The sequence below is a fragment of the Alligator mississippiensis genome, chromosome 7 (genome assembly GCF_030867095.1).
Source record: "Alligator mississippiensis isolate rAllMis1 chromosome 7, rAllMis1, whole genome shotgun sequence".
Taxonomy (NCBI): domain Eukaryota; kingdom Metazoa; phylum Chordata; order Crocodylia; family Alligatoridae; genus Alligator; species Alligator mississippiensis.
This window is the reverse complement of record NC_081830.1, coordinates 87,424,072-87,443,608: the sequence shown is the minus strand read 5'-3', so window position 1 is coordinate 87,443,608 and position 19,537 is coordinate 87,424,072. Positions and strand designations below refer to the sequence as shown.

Here is a 19,537-nt window from a genome sequence, read left to right as displayed (position 1 = left end):
CTCAGGGGGAGGTTTCCAGCGTGGGAAATCAGTGGTGGATGATGAGCAGATTGCAAGGGGGAGAAAACTGCAGAGAGGAGATACTCTCATTCCTCTGGTCTCTCTCCATCTGGGGTCCGGTCTCGGGGATTTGTTGGAGGAAACCTGTTACATGCCCACGAGGCCTGGAGCCCCACTTTGCCGGGCAGGTCTAGACAGCTGCTTCCTCAAGCCCCTAAAGGGCAGGATGTCTTGCAACGAAGCCCTTTGCAGAGTGGGCCCTGTCCTGCATCCAGCTCCCCAGGAGCTTGCCCGAGCCGCAGAGGACGTAAGACATATTTTCATTGCTGCTTTTTCATTGCAGCGAGCTCCCGTTTCCAGATCGTGCACAGCTCCGGGGCCTACCTGGTGCAGCAGGCTTTGAAAAGGGACGAGGTTGCTGGTGTGAGCATTGGACTGGGACCCAGGAGCCCCTCTACCCTATCCCCAGCTCTGACACTGATGCTTTCTATGACTTTGGGCAAGACACTTGTGTTTCTGCTTCAGTTTCCAGCTCCTTAAGAGCTGCCATGGACTGGGCCCAGCTTGCCCAATCTCCTGCCACACAGGGGTAGAGAGCGGAGACTGGAAAGGCGAATGAATTAGGTTTGACCAGGGTTTTCCTCTGCTTCTCTCTCCCTTGCAGCCTCCAGCATTTGAGGTCTAGGATGCTCTGATGCAGAGGCCGTGCCCCTCGCTCCCAGGCTCAATAGTGACCGATACCCCTTTCCTCTAAGCACATCCCTTGGTGAATCTGGCTGAACTCGATAAAATGGGCTAACCTGTAAAATGGGTATAATCGGCCCTGCCTGCCAAGAGAGCCTGTATTGAAAATGCCTGCATTCACAGCCTTGCAAACAAGCACGCTGAAGGGTTGTCATGATTATAATTGTGCGTTTGCCCATTATTTTTAAATGCTGCAGGAGGAGCGCAGGCCTCTGGGAAGTCTGTAGTTTTCCCCTTTAAAGAAGTAAGGTGCTGAGAGTCTGGCCCTTACTCGTTCTAGTAATGACAATTATCTCATCTTTGCTTAAGAATCTGCAAGACTTGGGTCTCAGCCTGGCAGAAACCAGCCTGAATAGTTGCTCCCGTCCCTTCCCATCCCATCCCTTGAAAGCCTTAAGGAAAGGCTTAAAATTCAAGTGCATCTAAAGCAAAGCACGTGACAACATCTCCTGGGCCTTGCAAAAGAGAGGCAGGGGGTCTGGCACTAGCCATCAGCAGAGCTACTTTTCTACCTCCAGGATCAAATCTCTTCCAAGAACTTGTTCCTATTTGTGCGGCTGCCATCTCCTCCTTGCTGCCAGGAGGGACATTACCTCCAGCACGGCAGGTCCCCTGCTAACCTAGCAAAACTTTAAGTGTCCTCTCCCTCTGGGAAAAGCCTGCAGGAGGGACTAGAAATGATGCGGCATTCGGAGACTGGGCTTCGTTCCTTCCCTTTCTAAAACATTAAATGCACTTAATGCTACAGGTGAAAGATTGGGTTTATTTTTATTTTATTTTTGTATTCTTGTAAGCCTCTCCCAGAGGCACCAGCTGCTGGCTGCAGCCCAGGCTGGGGATGGGGACTGGGCTGTGCCAATGCTGGGATTTAAAGCCTGCGATTTCTAGCTGGAGGGTCTTGTCCCTCTGCTCAGGGTCAGGCCATTGCCACATTTGGGGTCAGGAAAGGATTTTCCACCATAAAATTGCACCATAAAATAAGATTGGTACAGACTTGGGGGGGTTGTCTCCCCTGCTTTACCGGGGGCAGGTTTAGGTGTGATGTCTTGCATTGCGATAGGGCTGATGGTAGTCTTATGCAGAGTTTAGATGCTGGATGTGTTTGAGCTGGTTGGGACGGGGCTGATCCTGCCTCAGGCAGGGGTTGGACTGGACGTGCCCTCTGCAGCTCCCTGCCAGCCCCGCGGCTCTGAGATTTCTCTGATTAAGAAAAATCCTACTTTCTGGATCTACCTCCTTGTCAAGGCCCCTCCAGCCAATGCAAACATTGCAAGAACACGGGTGGGGGTGAGAGGAAGGGATCCGTATATTAGAAAATAAGCCGTCCAAATGGGTGAATTGTTTCTTCCTAAAGTATCAGAGCAAAGGACATTATTTCCGTGGCTAATTGAAGCTGATGAAGCTGGCAGGGAAGCTGAACTATGGCAGGCAGAAAATGGGCCATGCAGATTTCAGTGTTATATTAGAAAACTATGATCTGGTGTGCATTGCACTAGGAAATCAATATATGTTTGGAAAGAGTGGAAAAAACTAATCAGGGAGGTGATTTTCCAGCTATCAATATTTGCGTCCGCTGGCCGGTCTTCACCTACCAAAAGGACCTTCATCGGGTCACTTCCCATCCTAAGGTACGTGTGAAGGGTTTGATCCGGCATCCTGTCACTCAGGGGCTGTCACAGCACCCTGGCCCAATAGGACACTGGCTCCTGGTCCTCCCAAGAACCTGATAATCTTGGTTTTCTCCCCATCCCGTGGGATCTTCTTGCCAAGCTGCTGTTAAGGAGCCTGTTGGAGGGGCTTCCCCTCCCTCCCCCAAACCCTGCCTGGAGTTTTACCCCAGCTGCTGCTAGGCAGGGCTGGGGGAAGAGCTGTTCTGCTTATTAATCCCATCTTGACCATTCCCAAGTATCACACAATCCTAGAAGACAAGGGTTGAAGGGAGCTCAGGAGATCACGTCTAGTCCAACCGCCTGCTCCAAGCAGGACCAGCCCCAACTTCATCATCCCAGACAAGGCTTTGTCTACCTGGGTCTTAAAACCTCCAAGGATGGAGAGTCCACCACCTCTCTGAGTGACCCATTTTAGTGCTTCACCACCCTGCTAGTGAGGAAGTTTCTCCTAATATCCAACCTCAACATCCTTTGCTGCAGCTTGAGCCCATTGCTCCTTCTGCCATCTGCCCCCACTGAGACCAGCCCAGCTCCATCCTCGTTGCAGCCCCCCTGCAGGGAGGTGAAGGCTGCTGTTCAATCCCCCTTGGTCTTCTCTTCTGCAGACTCAATCAGCCCATTCCCTCAGCCTCTCCTCACCAGTCATGCCCCCAGCCCCCAACCATTTTCATTGCCCTCCGCTGGACTCTCTCCAACTTGTCCACATCCTTTTTGCAGTGGGGCGCCCACAGCTGGACACAGCACTCCAGATGTGGCCTCCCCAGTGCTGATCAAAGGGGAAAGTAGGGTTCACACACTTGTCTTGGGGGGTCCCTTATTCAGTCCAGTTCCTCCAAGAAGGTTGTGGCTGTGTGCCGGGCTCCTGCTGCCCACCCCTGTCCTGCCTCGAGCATTGCAAATGGGCTCAGCCCCCTAAACTCAGTCTGGGGAGCTGAGCACAGAGACCCGGGGTCCCGAGCACGCTGCTGACCACCCTCCTAGGAGCTACTATTTCTTCTTATTCCAGGCAGATGTTTCGGGGCTTAGTTACCTGCATGGGATGAAAGCCTGGTATGAAAATGGCTAATGGCAAAAACCACCAAATGATTGATCCAGTTGATTCGGAGGACTGAGACCTTGAGCTTGAAAGGGAGAGAAAGGGCATTCCCATAGAAGTGGATCCTGAAGTCTTAGGAGACAGCTTGGCAGCTTGGTTAGCCCAGCAGCGCTCAGGGGAAATAGGTGACCAGGCACCTGCATTTTAAGGAGTGACTATGACACAAACAGACCAAAAAAGCTTAAATCCCAGGAACAGCCTGCCTTAAATCCCAATCCAGCCTGGCAGTGCCCTGGAAATGGGAATAGATTTGACCAGTGGTTTTCATCCTGTGGTCCATGGGCCTCTGGGGGTCTTTAGACTATGTCTAAGGGGTCCCGGAAAGATGGCTAGGCTCAATCAAAAGTATGTGACTAATACCCACACTTACCATTCAAAGGGGTCTGCACCTTCATTTGAACATTTTTAGGAGTCCGCAAATGAAAAAAAGGTTGAACACCACTGGTTTAGATGGAGCCCAAACAAAATATGAGTCTCTTCAAAAGGTCACTAAGCAGCAGAGGAAGTTCAGCAAAGCTCAGAAAAATCCAGCATTGCCATCACCAAATCAAAGTTACCATTAGGATCAAATCCATCAGCAGACTCACAGTCGTACAGACTGAAGCCAACAAGTGATCAAATAACCAGGCGAATGCAAGCATGATCCAGATTGGGAAGGAACGGGGCATAGGACCCGTTTTTATAGACCACTAACCTCAGCTGTGCAACTTGTCCCCCAGCCCCTCAAGGCAATGGTGAGGTCCCTTGAAGATGCCTCGGCCTGAACTTTGCATAGTTAAACTTTATTCCACTCTCATCCCAAATGGCCTCTGGTCCCCGTTTCTTACAGATTGGTTTGGCATCCACACACTTTTACAACCCCGGATGATGCAGTGTGATTTAAGGCAGCATTTGCTACACGCTGGATGCACACACCCTGCTCCTTTAGCATATACGACTATTTATTCACACCTTACAAATGTTATAGAAAAATCCATAGTGAGAAGGCAGCTGTCCCCAGCTTAACAAAATGCAAAAGGAAAAATAAAAGGGACATTTTTTTAGCTTGTTTGGTCTTTGGGGCATCAGGATGAGGATGGTGGTTGGGAGGACAAACATTAAAACACCATCATCTATCTGTGTCTGGGCTTTCAGTTGGGTTAGGCTAGCACAGCCTGGTTGCCTTGGTCTTTGCCTGCCCTCAGATGAGCCTCAGGACAGCAAATGGATCTGCATTTGTTGGAGAGGTGATAGCACAAGAGAAACACACCTTCTCCAGTGCTTACCTGTGTGGCTGCTAACCCAGCTCCTCTGCCATCGTGGGGGCATCTCCAGGGGAAGTTTCCAAGCAAAGACTGGGCAGGCGTGGGTCTGGGATGTGGGGAACAGCACCTCCTGCATCTGAGCAGGGGGCTGAACTTGGTGGCCTCTGAGGTCCCGTCTAGCCCCACGGTCCTAAGTCCTAGGATCAGGGCATCGTGGGTCTTGTACCCCAGTGAAATGGCCCAATCTGGGCTGAGCTGCGTAGCCCCAAGTCCCTCCCTTTTGTGGCAGTTATGAAACCTCTTTTGCAACCTGGTGGTCTCCAATGATTTGAAACACAGGAGCAAAAAGGCTGATTTTGGATGTAGTATTAGCCTTCTCTCCCCGTCATGCACACTCACAGGCGAAAACCTTCAGGGAGAAACAGCTGGAGGATGACTTGTACTCCTTTCTCTCCCATACCTTCGCATCCGTTCTCGGCAGGCTCAGTGACTGAATCACACCTGCTTTATTCCTCCTGCGCTCATCTTTTCCTTCTCTCGACATTTCTTAAAGCATTTTTGAGCAGCAAAGCATCAGGACACGAAGCATGCCTTTGTTTCTCCTGGTCAGATAAAGCTCCCCTCCTGGTTTCAGCCTATCTTGAAGACAAAGCGTATTGCAGGAGACAGTTTAAAGCTTGCAATATGCAGAAGGACGAGGCTGGCGAGTCACAGGGATGATTGCATCTTCTTTAGTAGCGTGTTTCCTGCTAGGATATCCACAGGCTCCAGACTCTGACAGCGGTGGTGGAGTTTCATACAACCCTCTTTATTCTGCATGAACACATTGCTGCTCTCATGAAGGGAACGCACTCATGTACCAGCTCCCCAGTAGCCGCTTCTCCTAGCCAAAGCCCTTCTGCCTGGGCTGGCAGCATGTTGTCAGGCACACACCGGCTCTGACTTACTGTCTGAGGGTTTTATACAGAATATCAGGCCCTGATCCTGTAAGAAGCTGATTTAATTTGCATGAAACCTTGTGAGCCACAGTCTGACAGACTGAGTTAGCTTAGCAGGTGCTTGGCACCTCTCCATATTCAACCCAGCGGGAGTCCTTAATTCTCCGAGGTTGCATCCTTGCTGTTGATTATTTTTCTTTCTGCCACATCTCTTTAAGTGGGAACTGAGCATCTGTCTGGCAACCGCTGGAGTCCAGGGCTCTGCGTGTACAGAGAAAGCTGAGAGCAGAGCACTTTATCTCACCCTCTTCTGCTCCTCACACTCTGGTGTCACACCACCGCGTACATTTGGGCAGTGGCTGTCCGAGAAGACGGACGGTACGCGTTTGCCACAATGGTGCCCGCTGGGGAATACATCTTCCTCAGGGAGCGAGGAGAGTGAAACCTCCCAGAGCCAACATCTGTGGTGCACAAGGATAAAAAGAGGAGTCCTAGAGAAGTGGGGCTGGAAGGGAGCCCCCTTATCCAACCCCCTTCCTGATGCAGGATCAGCCCCATGCAAACCACCCCAGGCAAATCCATCATCTAAATCTACATGAGACTACCCACAACACAGACCGAACACCTACCACAAGTAAAGCAGAGGAAGCACGACTAAAGATTTTTTTTTGCAAAATTAAAGAATTTTTTTTGCAAAAATCTTGTTGGTCTAATAAAAGACATCATTTCTACTATGAGTCCTGATTGCAGGGGAACCACAGCAGCCAACCTCCTGCCTCTATAAAATGTTGTCAGTACATACTCAAGAGGTGCTGGGTAGAGGCCACGACCCATGCTACAGAGGAAGGCAAAACCCTCCCAGTCCATGCCAGTCTGACCAGGGGGTAAAGTTTCCCTTTCCTGACCCCAAATCTGGCATCAGTTTGACCCTGAACAGAGGGACAAGACCCTCCAGCCAGGACCCTCCAGCTTTAAGTCCCAGCAGGAGCATTGGTGCAACCTAGTCAAAGGCCCCAGCCTTAGCTGTAGCCAACTCCCATTGGGTTTGGGAAGGCTTAAAAAGACCCTGACACATGTAGCAGAAAAGGGTGGGGGTAACACTCTCTGCAATGTATCTACCAGGGAAATCCCCATAGTACAATATAGGCATAGCTACACCTAGATCATCCCCAACCTGTGACTCTCCGCCATCTTTTTGAACACCTCCCATGATGGAGAGTCCAAAGCTCCCCTCAGTGTCTAGTCCACTGCCTCATTTGCAATTTGCCCACCAAACGCTTCCAATTAATAATGCATTGTAAGCCATCCTTGCTCCTCAGCTTGCAGCACTTTGCACTTTGCAAAGATAGGTCAAGCATTAATAAACACGGTGCCCATTGCACAGCTGAAGACACTGGATTGTGTTTCACCATCTCAGATGATGATGATGGAGAGAAGAGGTCTTTTTTTATAGGCTCCAGCAGTAGTTGTGCCTGCTAGCTCGTCAGTGAATGAACCTCCTCGGTCCTGTTCGAAGCTGATCAGCAACCCTGGCAGCCTCAGCAGAGATGGCAAGGATCTAGTGGTCACAAAGACCAAACTCACTCCAGACATGGCCCTAAAGAAAATCCCATTGCTTTGGGCACCTGCAAGTGCTCCAGAGAGACCATTCTTCCTATCTTCCTTGCTTTTAAGTCTTGCCCTGGGTTCTTACCTCTGAAGAGATACACGCAACAGGTGAGCACGGCCCCAGACATGAAGCATCCCAGCGACCCAGCCATACCAAGCCAGCAGGACCAGCCAAATTTATACTGGATACCAAGAAACACATTGTGCAAGGCCAGAGAGGAGCGCTCCACATACACACCAATAGCGTACCACACCGAGCCAATGAGGCCTGGGATGCCTGCAGGGCAGGAGAGAAGGGCCCCAAAGAAGACGGTCAAATAGGTGAAGTTTCCATGAGTTGCACTCTACTGTATCCTGAATCAGTTACAGACAAGGGGGGTTGGATGGGACCCCAGGAGTTCATATCTAGTGTAAGTCCCGGCTCCAAGCAGGACCAGCCCCAACTACATCATCCCAGCCAAGGCTTGGTCTACCTGGGGCTTCAAAACCTGCAAGGATGGAGAGTCCCGCACCTCTCTGGGTGACCAGCTCCAGTGCTTCACCACCCTCCTCGTGAGAAAGTTTTTTCCTAATATCCAACCTCAGCTTCCCTTGCTGCAGTGTGAGCCCATTACATCCTTTGGTGTCCACTGGCTTCATCTGGAGTGTGCGCCCAGAGTATTCAAGGGCAAGACTCATATGTGAGGGCTTTGCTTTCTCATCTATGCTATACACACATCGGCTGGTGGGGATTTTTAAAATTTCAGTGTAAAAAGAGGGAATATACACATACACATGCATATATATATATCTATATATATATATAACACACACACATCTCTCTATATATAACAAACAATCATATATATACACATACATATATATGTATAATACACACACACATATATACACACACATACACAGATATATACACATACTTATGTATACCTACACACATACACACACACGACTCATACACACACATTACATACACACACACACACATACACACACATATACATATAACATATATACACACACATACACAGATATATACACATACTTATGTATACCTACACACATACACACACACGACACATACACACACATTACATACACACACACACATATACATATAACATATATACACACACATACATATAACATATATACACACACATACACAGATACATATAACATATATACACATATACACATTACATATACACACATTACATATATATGTGCGCACACATATACATATAACATATATACACACATATAACATGCACACATTCCATATATATGCACAAACATATACATATATGCACATGTACAAACTTTACATATACACACACATACACACATATACATATAACATATATAGGCGGACAAGGTTCCTTGGGTGAATTTGATATCTTTTATTAGACCAACCCAAATAGTTGGAGAATAGTTATTAAGCAAGCTTTCGGGTTAAAAAACCCTTCGTCAGGCTAAGGAAGTTTCAGCAGTCGGTGTGTGCTCTTCCTGGATGGAAACATATATACACACGTACACACGCACATATATAACACATATACACACATTACATATACACACACGCACACATATATCACATATACACTCATTACATATATATATGCACACACACACATACATGTATATACACACACACACACTTAGTCATCTATATGTATTTACATATTGATAGAGAGGGAGCAGTTGCACACTTGGCAGTGCCATCTCCCTGCCCCTCAGCTTGGCAGCATTGCTCGCACACTGCTCAGAGCTGCGTTGCCTTCAATACGCTGGCAACGTTTCTCAAGTCAATGTTGAATTTTGCCAGAAAAAAGGGGAAACTTTCAACAGAAAGTTCTCCAAATGCACTGAGATTAATTCTAACAACCGCTCGGCTGCCCAAAACTGGATCTCCAAACAAGTTACATATTCATAAACCTCTTAACATTTGGGCTGGGACTCAAGTGTGGACAGGCTGATTAAAGAGAGATTTTGCTATTGGTAGCACTCAGGTACAGAAAGCGGAGGGGCTAGACATGGGAATCTCTTTTTTGTAGTTCGGTGGGTTGCCCTTCACTCTCTCTAATGTCTTTCTCAGCTGGGGGGGAGGGAAGCGCTGCTATTCCAACACTAGAGATAAGGAAATGAGATACGAGGAGGATCGTGCATGGCACAGCCGGGCACGACACCTGCGTCTCCTGTAAAGAGCACTGGAGCACCCTGCTTCCCACCGTGCTCCCCGTGCACCTGCTCTCTTGCGAATCCTGGGTAAGGCCCGCATGCACCTTCGTTGTCCTTAACGCCGTCCATGGCTGCACGGCTGCCTTGGGCACGTACCTGCCGTGAGCAGCATAACCCCCGACACCAGGCAGATGCGGAGCTTGATGTTGGGCTCGTCGGTGAGGAACTTGACGCAGTCGAGACCCAGCAGCAGGAAGGTGAATCCGAATCCTGCCAGGATGTCGGCTGTGATCATCGTGGCTCAGGTCAGCACCAGCTTCACTGCAGCGCAGGAGCAGGACGGGACGGTGCAAGGAAAAGAGCAAGAAATCAGAGGGGATGGAGCACCAGTTTGCACCAGCATCCCTTTCCTGGAGTGAAAACCTGGCTCCTTGAAAATAAGGGAGCAGGGTGTGACAGGGGTACAGTCAGTCCTTGATGTATACGGTATTTTTTGCACAGTTTCAGTCAATTCATTGTACCCCTTTCTTTTTTGTACACGGTATGGATTCACTTTTACACAGTGGGGAGGGAGTGCAGTACAGTCAGGCCTCAATTTACACAGTATTTTTTTTTGGCACGTTTCAGTTATGCACAGTCAGCTAACTGTGTATCTTTTTAGGTGATTTCTATTCGCACGGTGTTTTTTCAAAAACGTAATCACTGTGTAAGTTGAGGCTCGACTGTACTGAGTGAAAGCCTATCCCAGGGGATCTCTGCCGCTGGGTAGCAATATTCAGACCGAGGAGAGCGGTTTTTGGAGAGCTCGAGAGCACCTTACGGTGTAATACTTAAATTCCTTATCCCAAAATCAGCCTATTTCTCTAAACAGCAGCATTATTCTCTTAGATTTCACCCATCCGCTGCCATGTACACCTTGGAGGATGGCAACTGCATAAGCAGGCTTATAGTTATCCTTCAGCTTTTTTCTATATCCGGTATCCAGGTTGTAGCTGTATTGGTCTAGAGGAAAAGGCTATCAGGACTCGTAGTAGAGATGATATCTTCTGTTAGACCAACAAGATTTTTGCAAAAAAATCGTACGTGCAAGCAGCACACCAGGACGGCCATCGCGGGCCACGTGGGCAAGCACCATCCAGCCACATCCATGGCAAAACCTCCTTGCATTTCATTAAGGGCAGGACCTGGACACTTGCTCAGGACCATGTAGGCCCAGGGGTTCAGCATGCTGATGGATGTTGTCTCCTTCTGCAACCCCCAAAGCCAGATTCCAGTCCTATTAAATGCATAAGTAGATTTAGGTGCATAAGTGTGATTATGCTCAAGGTGCTGGAAAAAAAACCCAGCTAAAGCAAAACGCTCCTGTTCCCTGCTGCCTTTTTTGGCATCACCCTCTAGAGCGAGGCTGGCCGGCCTGTGGCAGTCGTGCCGCAAGTAGCACAAGCAGGCTCTGAGCGTGACGTCTGACAGATCGGGGAGGACAGGCAGCAGAGAGGGCAAGGAGCAGCAAGCAGAGCAGCAGATCTACGAGCAGCATGAGCACAGGGTGCAGGGTTAACTTGTGGCACGCCGGACAAAAGGTTGCTGTACAGGGTTGGATGTACAGCGTATGACAACAGGGAAAGGATTCATAAATTTTCAGGGCTTCGGCAGGGTGCATCGCGTTGTGCTTAGGTGCCTGAGGGTGTGGACACATGTGACACTGTCTGATCCAGGTTTAAACTGCATTTAGACTAGTCTTAAGCAAGGACGGCCAACCTTTGCTGGTGCCGTTCCCAGCCCTGGGCCACAAATCTCGTGGCCCCTCTGCAGCGAGGGGAAGTGCAAGCACAAGAGAGCAGCCCGGAGGACGGTGGAGGGCACAGGCAGCCTGGCACAGCATCCTGCCACTGGATCCCCTGGGCTGACCTGGGCTGGGGTTGCTGCCCCCTGCTCGAAGACGCACAAACCTACTAATCCAGCTGAATGTTGTCTGGAACGGCTCCAAAATCCACCTGGAAAATCAAGTACTTTTGAACTGGTTCCCAGTGAACCAGATCAGTGTCACTGGTGGACTCCAAGTGCTCTGTGACATGAGATTGGTCACTCCTTCAGCTATCCCACAATGCATTGTTCCTGCTGTAAGTGGTAGCTCTGGGACCTGGCCAGAACTCTACTGTTCCTTTTCTTCCCCTGCCTTTTTTTAAGCAGGAGACAAAACTTTTGCAGGATACATTAAGTTACCACAGCTTCACAGGGGATGAGCATATACAAGGGCAGTGCCCATGGAGCCTGGGGTGGCCCCTTTTAATCCACTATTAATAGCTCACGTGCCCATGCCCCAGGGACTGGGACAAGCCTCTCTTCCACCTTCCACTCCCAGTGAAAAACCACGTTTCCGTGACCCACATTCTTTAACATGTATAAATGCATAAAGTAAGATAAATATTAACATGCATAATGTAAGAGATATCTCATGCAATACACTAGAACAGTATATATCATATACTGATAGAAAATTTGGGGTGAAAGGGACCTCAGGAGGTCACATCTAGTCCAGCCCCTGCTCCAAGCAGGACCAGCCCCAGCTACATCATCTCAGCCAAGGCTTGGTCTACCCGGGTCTTGAACACCTCCAAGGATGGAGACTGCACCACTTCTCTGGGGAGCCTGGTCCAGTGCCCTCCTAGGGAGAGAGTTTTTCCTAATATCCAACCTCAACTTCCCTTGCTGCAGCTTGAGCCCATTGCTCCTTCTGTCATCTGCCCCCACTGAGACCAGCCCAGCTCCATCCTCGTTGCAGCCCCCCTGCAGGGAGGTGAAGGCTGCTATTCAATCCCCCTCGGTCTTCTCTTCTGCAGACTCAATCAGTCCATTTCCCTCAGCCTCTCCTCACCAGTCCTGTCCCCCAGCCCCACAACCATTTTCATTGCTGGGCTCTCTCCAATGTGTCCACATCCTTCCTGCAGTGGGGGCCCACAGCTGGACACAGGACTCCAGATGTGGCCTCCCCAGTGCTGAATAGAGGGGAGAATCACTTCCCTGCATCTGCCGGCAACGCTCCTACCAATGCAGCCCAGGATGCCATTTGCCTTCTTGGCACAAGGGCACATTGCTGGCTCCTGTTCAGCTCCTTGTCCCCTGTCCCCCCAGGTCCTTTTCTGCAGAGCTGCTGCCCAGCCCGTCACCCCCAGCCTGCACCGGTGCAGGGGATCGCTCCCTCCTCAGTGCAGGACTTTGCACTTGTCCTTGTTGAACCACATGCAGTAAGCGGTATATATAATGATATGTATTTATCTTTATGCATACAATCCCATGATAAATAACTGCTGCTATTCAACACCCTTTATAATATAATATATGCATGACAACAATTGCAGAATAAACATGTGCTTTTCCCTCTGAGGGAAGAATGAGAAGGTACACATGGCAGAGTTTTATCACAGCTGCTCAGCGCATTACCAGAAGGTACTCAGACACGAGATTGATAGGCACAGCATTGGGTACCTCTAAAGAAGGGCTGGGAAGAGAAGAGAAAATAGTGGTGATGGTCATAACGCCAAATCCAGCTGCACCAGGAACATGTTCTGCTCCTGAGAGAGCAGCTGCTAGTGCACGGTTTGCATAATCCTATTTATCCAAGCGCACCCAGCCCCCCCGGGGCTGCTCTGCACACCCACCTAGGAGCGTAGTGATGCTCACACTAGCACGCACTAGCCAGCCAAAGTAAAATTTGTGACACTCTCTCAGACACTGCAGGTCTTTCCCCTACAAACGAAGAGGCGGGCGATTCTTCCTGCTCTGCATCCACAAGCAGTGCCACTTCCAGCTCCCCCAGCCATGGATCATTTACCCGCGTGCCCGTATTTGGCAAGGCAATGGGCTCATTAGTGGCATTAGAGAGCTCATTCCATCAGGTATTAACACCGAGGGCGCCTGATGAGCTCGTTTGATATTCGCACTCAGGGCAGGTACGTGAGACGAGGGCCGGCCGTCAGCCGAAACTCCGTGTTAATGGAGCGCTCAGGGGAGACCCGCACGGAGGTGCCTTTGTGCTGGGAAGACAAGGTTAAACCACCTCTGTTAATGCACTGGATTATTCATCATCACTGTGTTGCTTGGAAAGAGCTAGCGGTTCCCTCCTTAACTCATACTAAAAAGCAAGGCCCAGAAAGCGCATGGGAGCTATCGCCTAAGAGATTGAGGTGCGTTGTCTCAATGCTTCATGGGTTGCTCCAATGCCCCTGGCGTTTCCTATGCCGGGTCAAAGACACACCGCACACGGCAGAAACGGGGAGGACAAACCTGGTGAGGACTTTTGATTTCTCCTATTCAAGGTCAGATCCCGAGTGGGCATCGGTGCATAAAGTCTACTGACACTTAGACTCATAAAAAAGGAGGATGTGAAGGGAGCTCAGGAGGTCCCATCGAGTCCAACCCCTGCTCCAAGCAGGACCAGCCCCAACTCCATCATCCCAGCCAAGGCTTGGTCTACCCGGGTCTTCAACACCTCCATGATCCCTTGTGGGGACCGCTCCTTAAATCTATATACGCTTAACACTCAGGCATGCTGAGCAAAACAATCAGCCATCCTTTGGTTTCTTACGGTTACCTAGAGTATCAACGATACCGTAGAATATAGGTGGGTATATAACGATGCGTTTCAGTTGCCATAGTACCATATGTGAGCAGATTTATCTTGTTGTTAGGGGAAAACATCTGTTTTCCCTGCCATTTTTCTTGTTGTGTTTTCCCCTCCTGCTGTCAGCGGGGAGCCCGGCACTCATAAAGCCTTTAAGACGTGTGATACATGCAGGCTCAGGTCTGATCCAGCCAGTGCATCTGGCTCTCCGTTTGGTTTAAGCCCTTGCCTTGTGCTCCTCAACGAAACGCCAGATTCTCACCTCTGAAGCTGCCGTGTCAATCCAGGGAAACTCTTTTTATTTCATTTTTGTTTTTTATTTCATTGCTTAATGAGCAAGCAAAGATTTCAGCTGGAAAGATGCAGGAAGGCCCTCACTGTGGGAGCACTTTCATCCTGCCTGTGCAAAGCAGGGGCTTTTGCAAAGAGCACAATGTTGGAAATGCCCCAACCCCTTTAGCCTTAGCTGTCACGGCTGGGCTTTCGGAGGCACTTCACGTTTGCAAATGCACTGACCTCTTCCAGCATATATCGGCTCTGAGAGCCCCGGGCATCCTAGGAGCAAGTTTGGAGTCTTTGTCCTACAGAATCGACCGGGCAAAACTGCTCCGCTTCTGCAGACTGGGAAAACCATGCAGAAATGGACTCCAGGGTCAATCCGGAGTAGCGCTATCAAAACCTGGAGGGTTTTCCAAGGGCAGATCCCGTGCAGTAAAGCTTATCACAGTCAGCAGTTCACTAAACCAGACGCCGCTCTCCAGGCCGTTTGTCCCCCAGGACAGGAGGGGGAAATGCTCCAACCAGCAAAGCAATGATGCCAGGGGGAGTTTTTAGGCACCTTGTACCCCATCCCACCTCCCCCAGGAGCACTTGCTTGGGGGCACCGTCAGTCCTCATCCCGACCTTACCTCCAGCGAGTCGTCGGCGTTCACCATCCAGCAGTCTGTCCAGGTCGCCATGATGAGAAACCCAGAGGAGAAGAAGGCAAGGAAGCAGGTGACATATTGAAGGAAAAACCTCATCCCCGTAACTGCTTCGTGATGCTTTTGGGGGGGCCGAAAGCTGACACTTCCCAGCTGGGGCTCCCAAAGCTGGGGGGGCCTCATGTCATGGCCAGTGCCTCTCTGCAGGCATGAAGCCCCCTTGGACAAAGACCAGAGAGTTGCAGCACCTTGGTTGGAAATACCTTGGTTTTTCTGCAAGGAGGAGGGCCTGAGAGGCCACGGCTAAGCAACCAAGCTGCTGCAGCCAATCAGCCTCGGGCAATTAGTGCCCTTGGTCTTGCCCGGAAAAAGGAGCCTGGGTCGTGTTGAAAGCACGTGCAAGTGGCTGAAGTCCTTGGGGTGTTTTAATAGCCCTGCGGGGGCTAGGACAAGGATTATGTTTCATTCCCTATGGCAGATTGGGGGGTCTTGGTGTTTTGATGCAAAACTGTGTGACAAGGTGAGAGTGTGTAATTTTAGGAAGGGGACGGACAAATACTTGTCTAGGATGCTTTAGACAGGCATGATCCTGCCTTGAACAGGGAGATGGACTAGATGGGACATCCAGAGGGCCCCGCCAGCCCTACCTGATGTGAGCACTGGTGCTTGCATGAAAACTTAAGCTTTGCAGCAAATATTTTATGAATTGCCGATGGAGCAGGAAGGCATCCTCCTCAGATCTGCATAGGGGCAGAAACACATGCACGCATGCACACACACATGCACATGCATGTACATGCTCCATCCATGCCATAGCACTGGGCAGCCGATGAGGTGCATAGGGCGGGCTAGTTGCAAAGGATGGGCCGATAAGGTGCATTGGATGGGCTAGGAGCAGAGGACGAGCTGATGAGGTGCATAGGGTGGGCTAGGTGCATAGGATGGACCGATGAGGTGCCTAGTGTGGACTAGTTGCATAGGATGGGGCAATGAGGTGCATTGGATGGGCTAGGAGGAGAGGATGAGCTGATGAGGTGCATTGAATGGGCTAAGTACGTAGGATGGAGCAATGAGGTGCATTGGATGGGCTAAGAGCAGAGGATGATCTGATGAGGTGCATAGGGCGGGCTAGGTGCATAGGATGTGCCGATGAGGTGCACTGGATGGGCTAGGAGCAGAGGATGAACTGATCAGGTACATAGGGTGGCCCAGGTGCATAGGATGAGCTGATGAGGTGCATAGGGTAGGCTAGGTGCATAGGATGTGCCAATGAGGTGCATTGGATGGGCTAGGTGCATAGGGTGGGCTAGGAGCATAGGGTGGGCTGATGAGGTGCATAGGACGGGCTAGGTTTTGCTTTTCTCTTCATCCTCAGTTTCCCCATTTGGACTCCGAAAAATGCCTCACAATATGCAGTTGTGATTGGGGTTGGCATGAAGTGTCCATGTTACGATAAAATTAGGAGAAATGGGCCCTTCTTTGCCTCAGGCGTCAGTGGCAGTGACTGCTATTTTTGCAGTCCCCCAAAACAGCACCCAGGCCTGGTGCCCAGTTCATCTCCCTTAGTTAGGGGAATGGGGCTAAGATCTGAACCCAGAGCTGGAGCTGAACTTTGCAAATGAGCCTCCCTGGAAAGCTGGAACAAAGTGCCCTGAACTCTGGGTTGGTCACAGCCGGAGTCCAGCGCGGAACGAGAGACGAGCCTGAGCCAAAGGGTGGTGGTGGTGTTTTGTCTGCTTGTTTTTGACTCGTATTTTCATTTACATGAAGAATTCCAGGTTTGTTGACTCTGGCTTTCCGAAGGAGCCAGCGAGCGAGAGGAGAAGAGATGAGAGCTGGTGGAGGCAGGGCGTCAGAGAAGGCTTGAATACAAACCTGATTCTGTCGGGAAGGACAGGAAAACTGTTTAAAACGTTGCTTTTTATCCATAAAAACTCAAGTGCATGAACAAACAGTTGGAAAAAGAGCTCTACTGCTGACAGGTTTATCACTCTGGGAGGAAACCACCTTCATTTCTGCCCTTTATATTTCTGGGCGGGGGGGTGGAAGCATAAAAGAGAGAGAGAAAATCCTTGACCCTTCAGAGATTTGACCCTCCGTCGGGGTCCGGAGCTGAGATTGGCAAAAGAGCTGGATGAAAAGGCTGGAACAACCTGAGTGCAGCTCTGGGTAATTAGATTCAATGCTGGACTGGGATCTAGGAACTCCTCAACTCCAGCTCCACCTCTGCCACCGACGCCCTATGTAACCCTGGGAAAGACACCTATCTTAGTGCTTTAGTTTCCCCACACACTAGATGGTGAAGTGATGCCCCTGTTGAACCCACACGTCTCACAGAGCTGTTTGTAATGAGTAGACAGCATTGCTGAAACTCTCAGGTTATTGCATCTTCACCTTATGATGCAATTAATGTCACACAATAGTGCTTACAAAGCCGCTGCCCAGATGTCTAGGTGCCTCCACGGATGATGACCGGGGCAAGACTGTGGATGTGTGCACACAAAAGAGGGGCCAGCACGGGCGATGGAGAGCTCTGGGGCTACGTGACAACAGTAAAGCTTCATACTTATGTCACGTCTGAGCTTGCAGAGATAATGGACCAGGCCCACTGAAACTCATGAGCCTGGCTCGCAAACCCATGAGGTGGAAAGGGGAGAAAAGTGGGTTTCTTTATATTTTACTTGCCTTGTGATGCTGGAAGGTCGAGGGGCTGTTTGTTTTTCTAAACCAGTGGTTTTCAACCTTTGTAGACTCAAGGCGCCCCTTGGAAAAGGCCAGCTCTGAGCTTTCAATCGTTTTTTGAGTACAGAACAATACTAAACCAATTGTTGGAGAGATCGAGGGAAGTGATTCTTCCCTCTGTTCAGCACTGGGGAGGCCACATCTGGAGTGCTGTGTCCAGCTGTGGCCCCCACTACAGAAAGGATGTGGACACATTGGAGAGTCCAGTGGAGGGCAATGAAAATGGTTGTGGGGCTGGGGGACAGGACTGGTGAGGAGAGGCTGAGGGAACTGGTCTGATTTAGTTTGCAGAAGGGAAGACCGAGGGGGATCGAAGAGCAGCTTCACCTCCCTGCAGGGGGGCTGCAACGAGGATGGAGCTGGGCTGGTCTCAGTGGTACAGATGATAGAAGGCGCAATGGGCTCAAGCTGCAGCAAGGGAAGTTGAGGTTGGATATTAGGAGAAACTTCCTCACGAGGAGGGTGGTGAAGCACTGGAACAGGCTCCCCAGAGAGGTGGGGCAGTCTCCATCCTTGGAGGTGTTGAAGACCCAGGTAGACAAAGCCTTGGCTGGGATGATGCAGTTGGGGCTGGTCCTGCTTGGAGCAGGGGTTGGACTCGATGTGACCTCCTGAGCTCCCCACCAGCCCTCATTGTCTATAATGGTTTGATTCGATATCTTGTGTTGCAAAGACCTCCGCCAGCCCACCCAGGGCAGGATGTTTGTGACACTCTGGATTCCTATTTGAATCTCTAGGTTGATCCTGTGCGTAACACATGCAGATGTTTGCACACTTAACCATGCTAACATTGTGCAACACACCCTGCAGCACCCTTAAAAGATCTCATAACATCCCAGGGGAGCACCGCAGTATGACCGGCCTGGATGAAAGCTAAGCCAGCTCCTGGTATCAACTGACTGTGTTGGTTTGGGCTTGGAAAAAACATGCCAAGAGCTGACACTGCTGGGTCTGCATGTGTGAATCAGAGCTTGTGAGGCTGCCGACACACACCCCTGCCCCGGCACCACGACCCTGGCACTGCCACCACGGTCCATGCCTCTGCTGGCAGGTTCAGAGAGGTAGAGCCAGTGTGTAGGTTAAATGCACAAGTAGGCTAAATCCAGCCTCTCCTTCCCTCCGGCTGTACAAGACTCCTCTCAAGGGACGGCGTGGAGATGGAGCCTGATTCCTCCTATGCTCAGGTTGTCCCTGCTGCCATTCGGATGCGGATCGGCAGATGGCAGCAGCCCTGTGCTTTTAGCAGAGATGCTGGAAACCTGCCACTAAAGCCTGCTTTTCTTTCCCTCGCCCTATAATTACCATGTTGTTGCTGAGTGTAGAAACTGCTCTGTGATCACACAGAAAAGATATCTGAGGGCACTTGGCTATAAACACTTGTACTTCTATTTACTGTCTCTTTTGCTAGGCAGATCCCCTTCATAGGTGGAACTGGGTTTGGACCCTCCGAGGGGTCTCCTTTGAATCCAGATGAAGCATGTGGTGGGGGGTATCTCGGATAAAGCAGGAGGGTTTGGTTGCCTACGCCTGTGCTGTTCCTCAGCATATCTAATGCACAGGGCAGTGTCAAGGGGCAATGGTTTATCTTTCCCATTTGGGTTCACAATGTACACCCCCTACCTTGCATCCACCCAGGAGCGTGGCCTTCCTGGGAGGCGAACGTCAGTGCTTCCCCTGTTGTGAGTCACACAGGAGGTGTCAGACACTGGGTATTTCCACACTTCCCCGGGGCTCCAGCGCAGTCTGCATGGGGCAGTGCGATGGCACGAGAGG

General features: G+C 50.3%; 1 protein-coding gene across 1 annotated transcript; it reads right to left on the bottom strand.

Annotated features, from left to right (window-relative positions):
• Window positions 1-520: 520 nt before the first annotated feature.
• CLDN16 (claudin 16) lies at window positions 521-18,008 on the bottom strand. The gene is given in 5 exon segments (XM_059731872.1): window positions 521-6,153; window positions 7,386-7,577; window positions 9,635-9,799; window positions 12,965-12,977; window positions 15,008-18,008. Coding segments are annotated over 5 exon segments (699 nt in total). The 5' UTR covers window positions 15,206-18,008; the 3' UTR covers window positions 521-6,022.
• Between the last annotated feature and the right edge of the window lie 1,529 nt (window positions 18,009-19,537).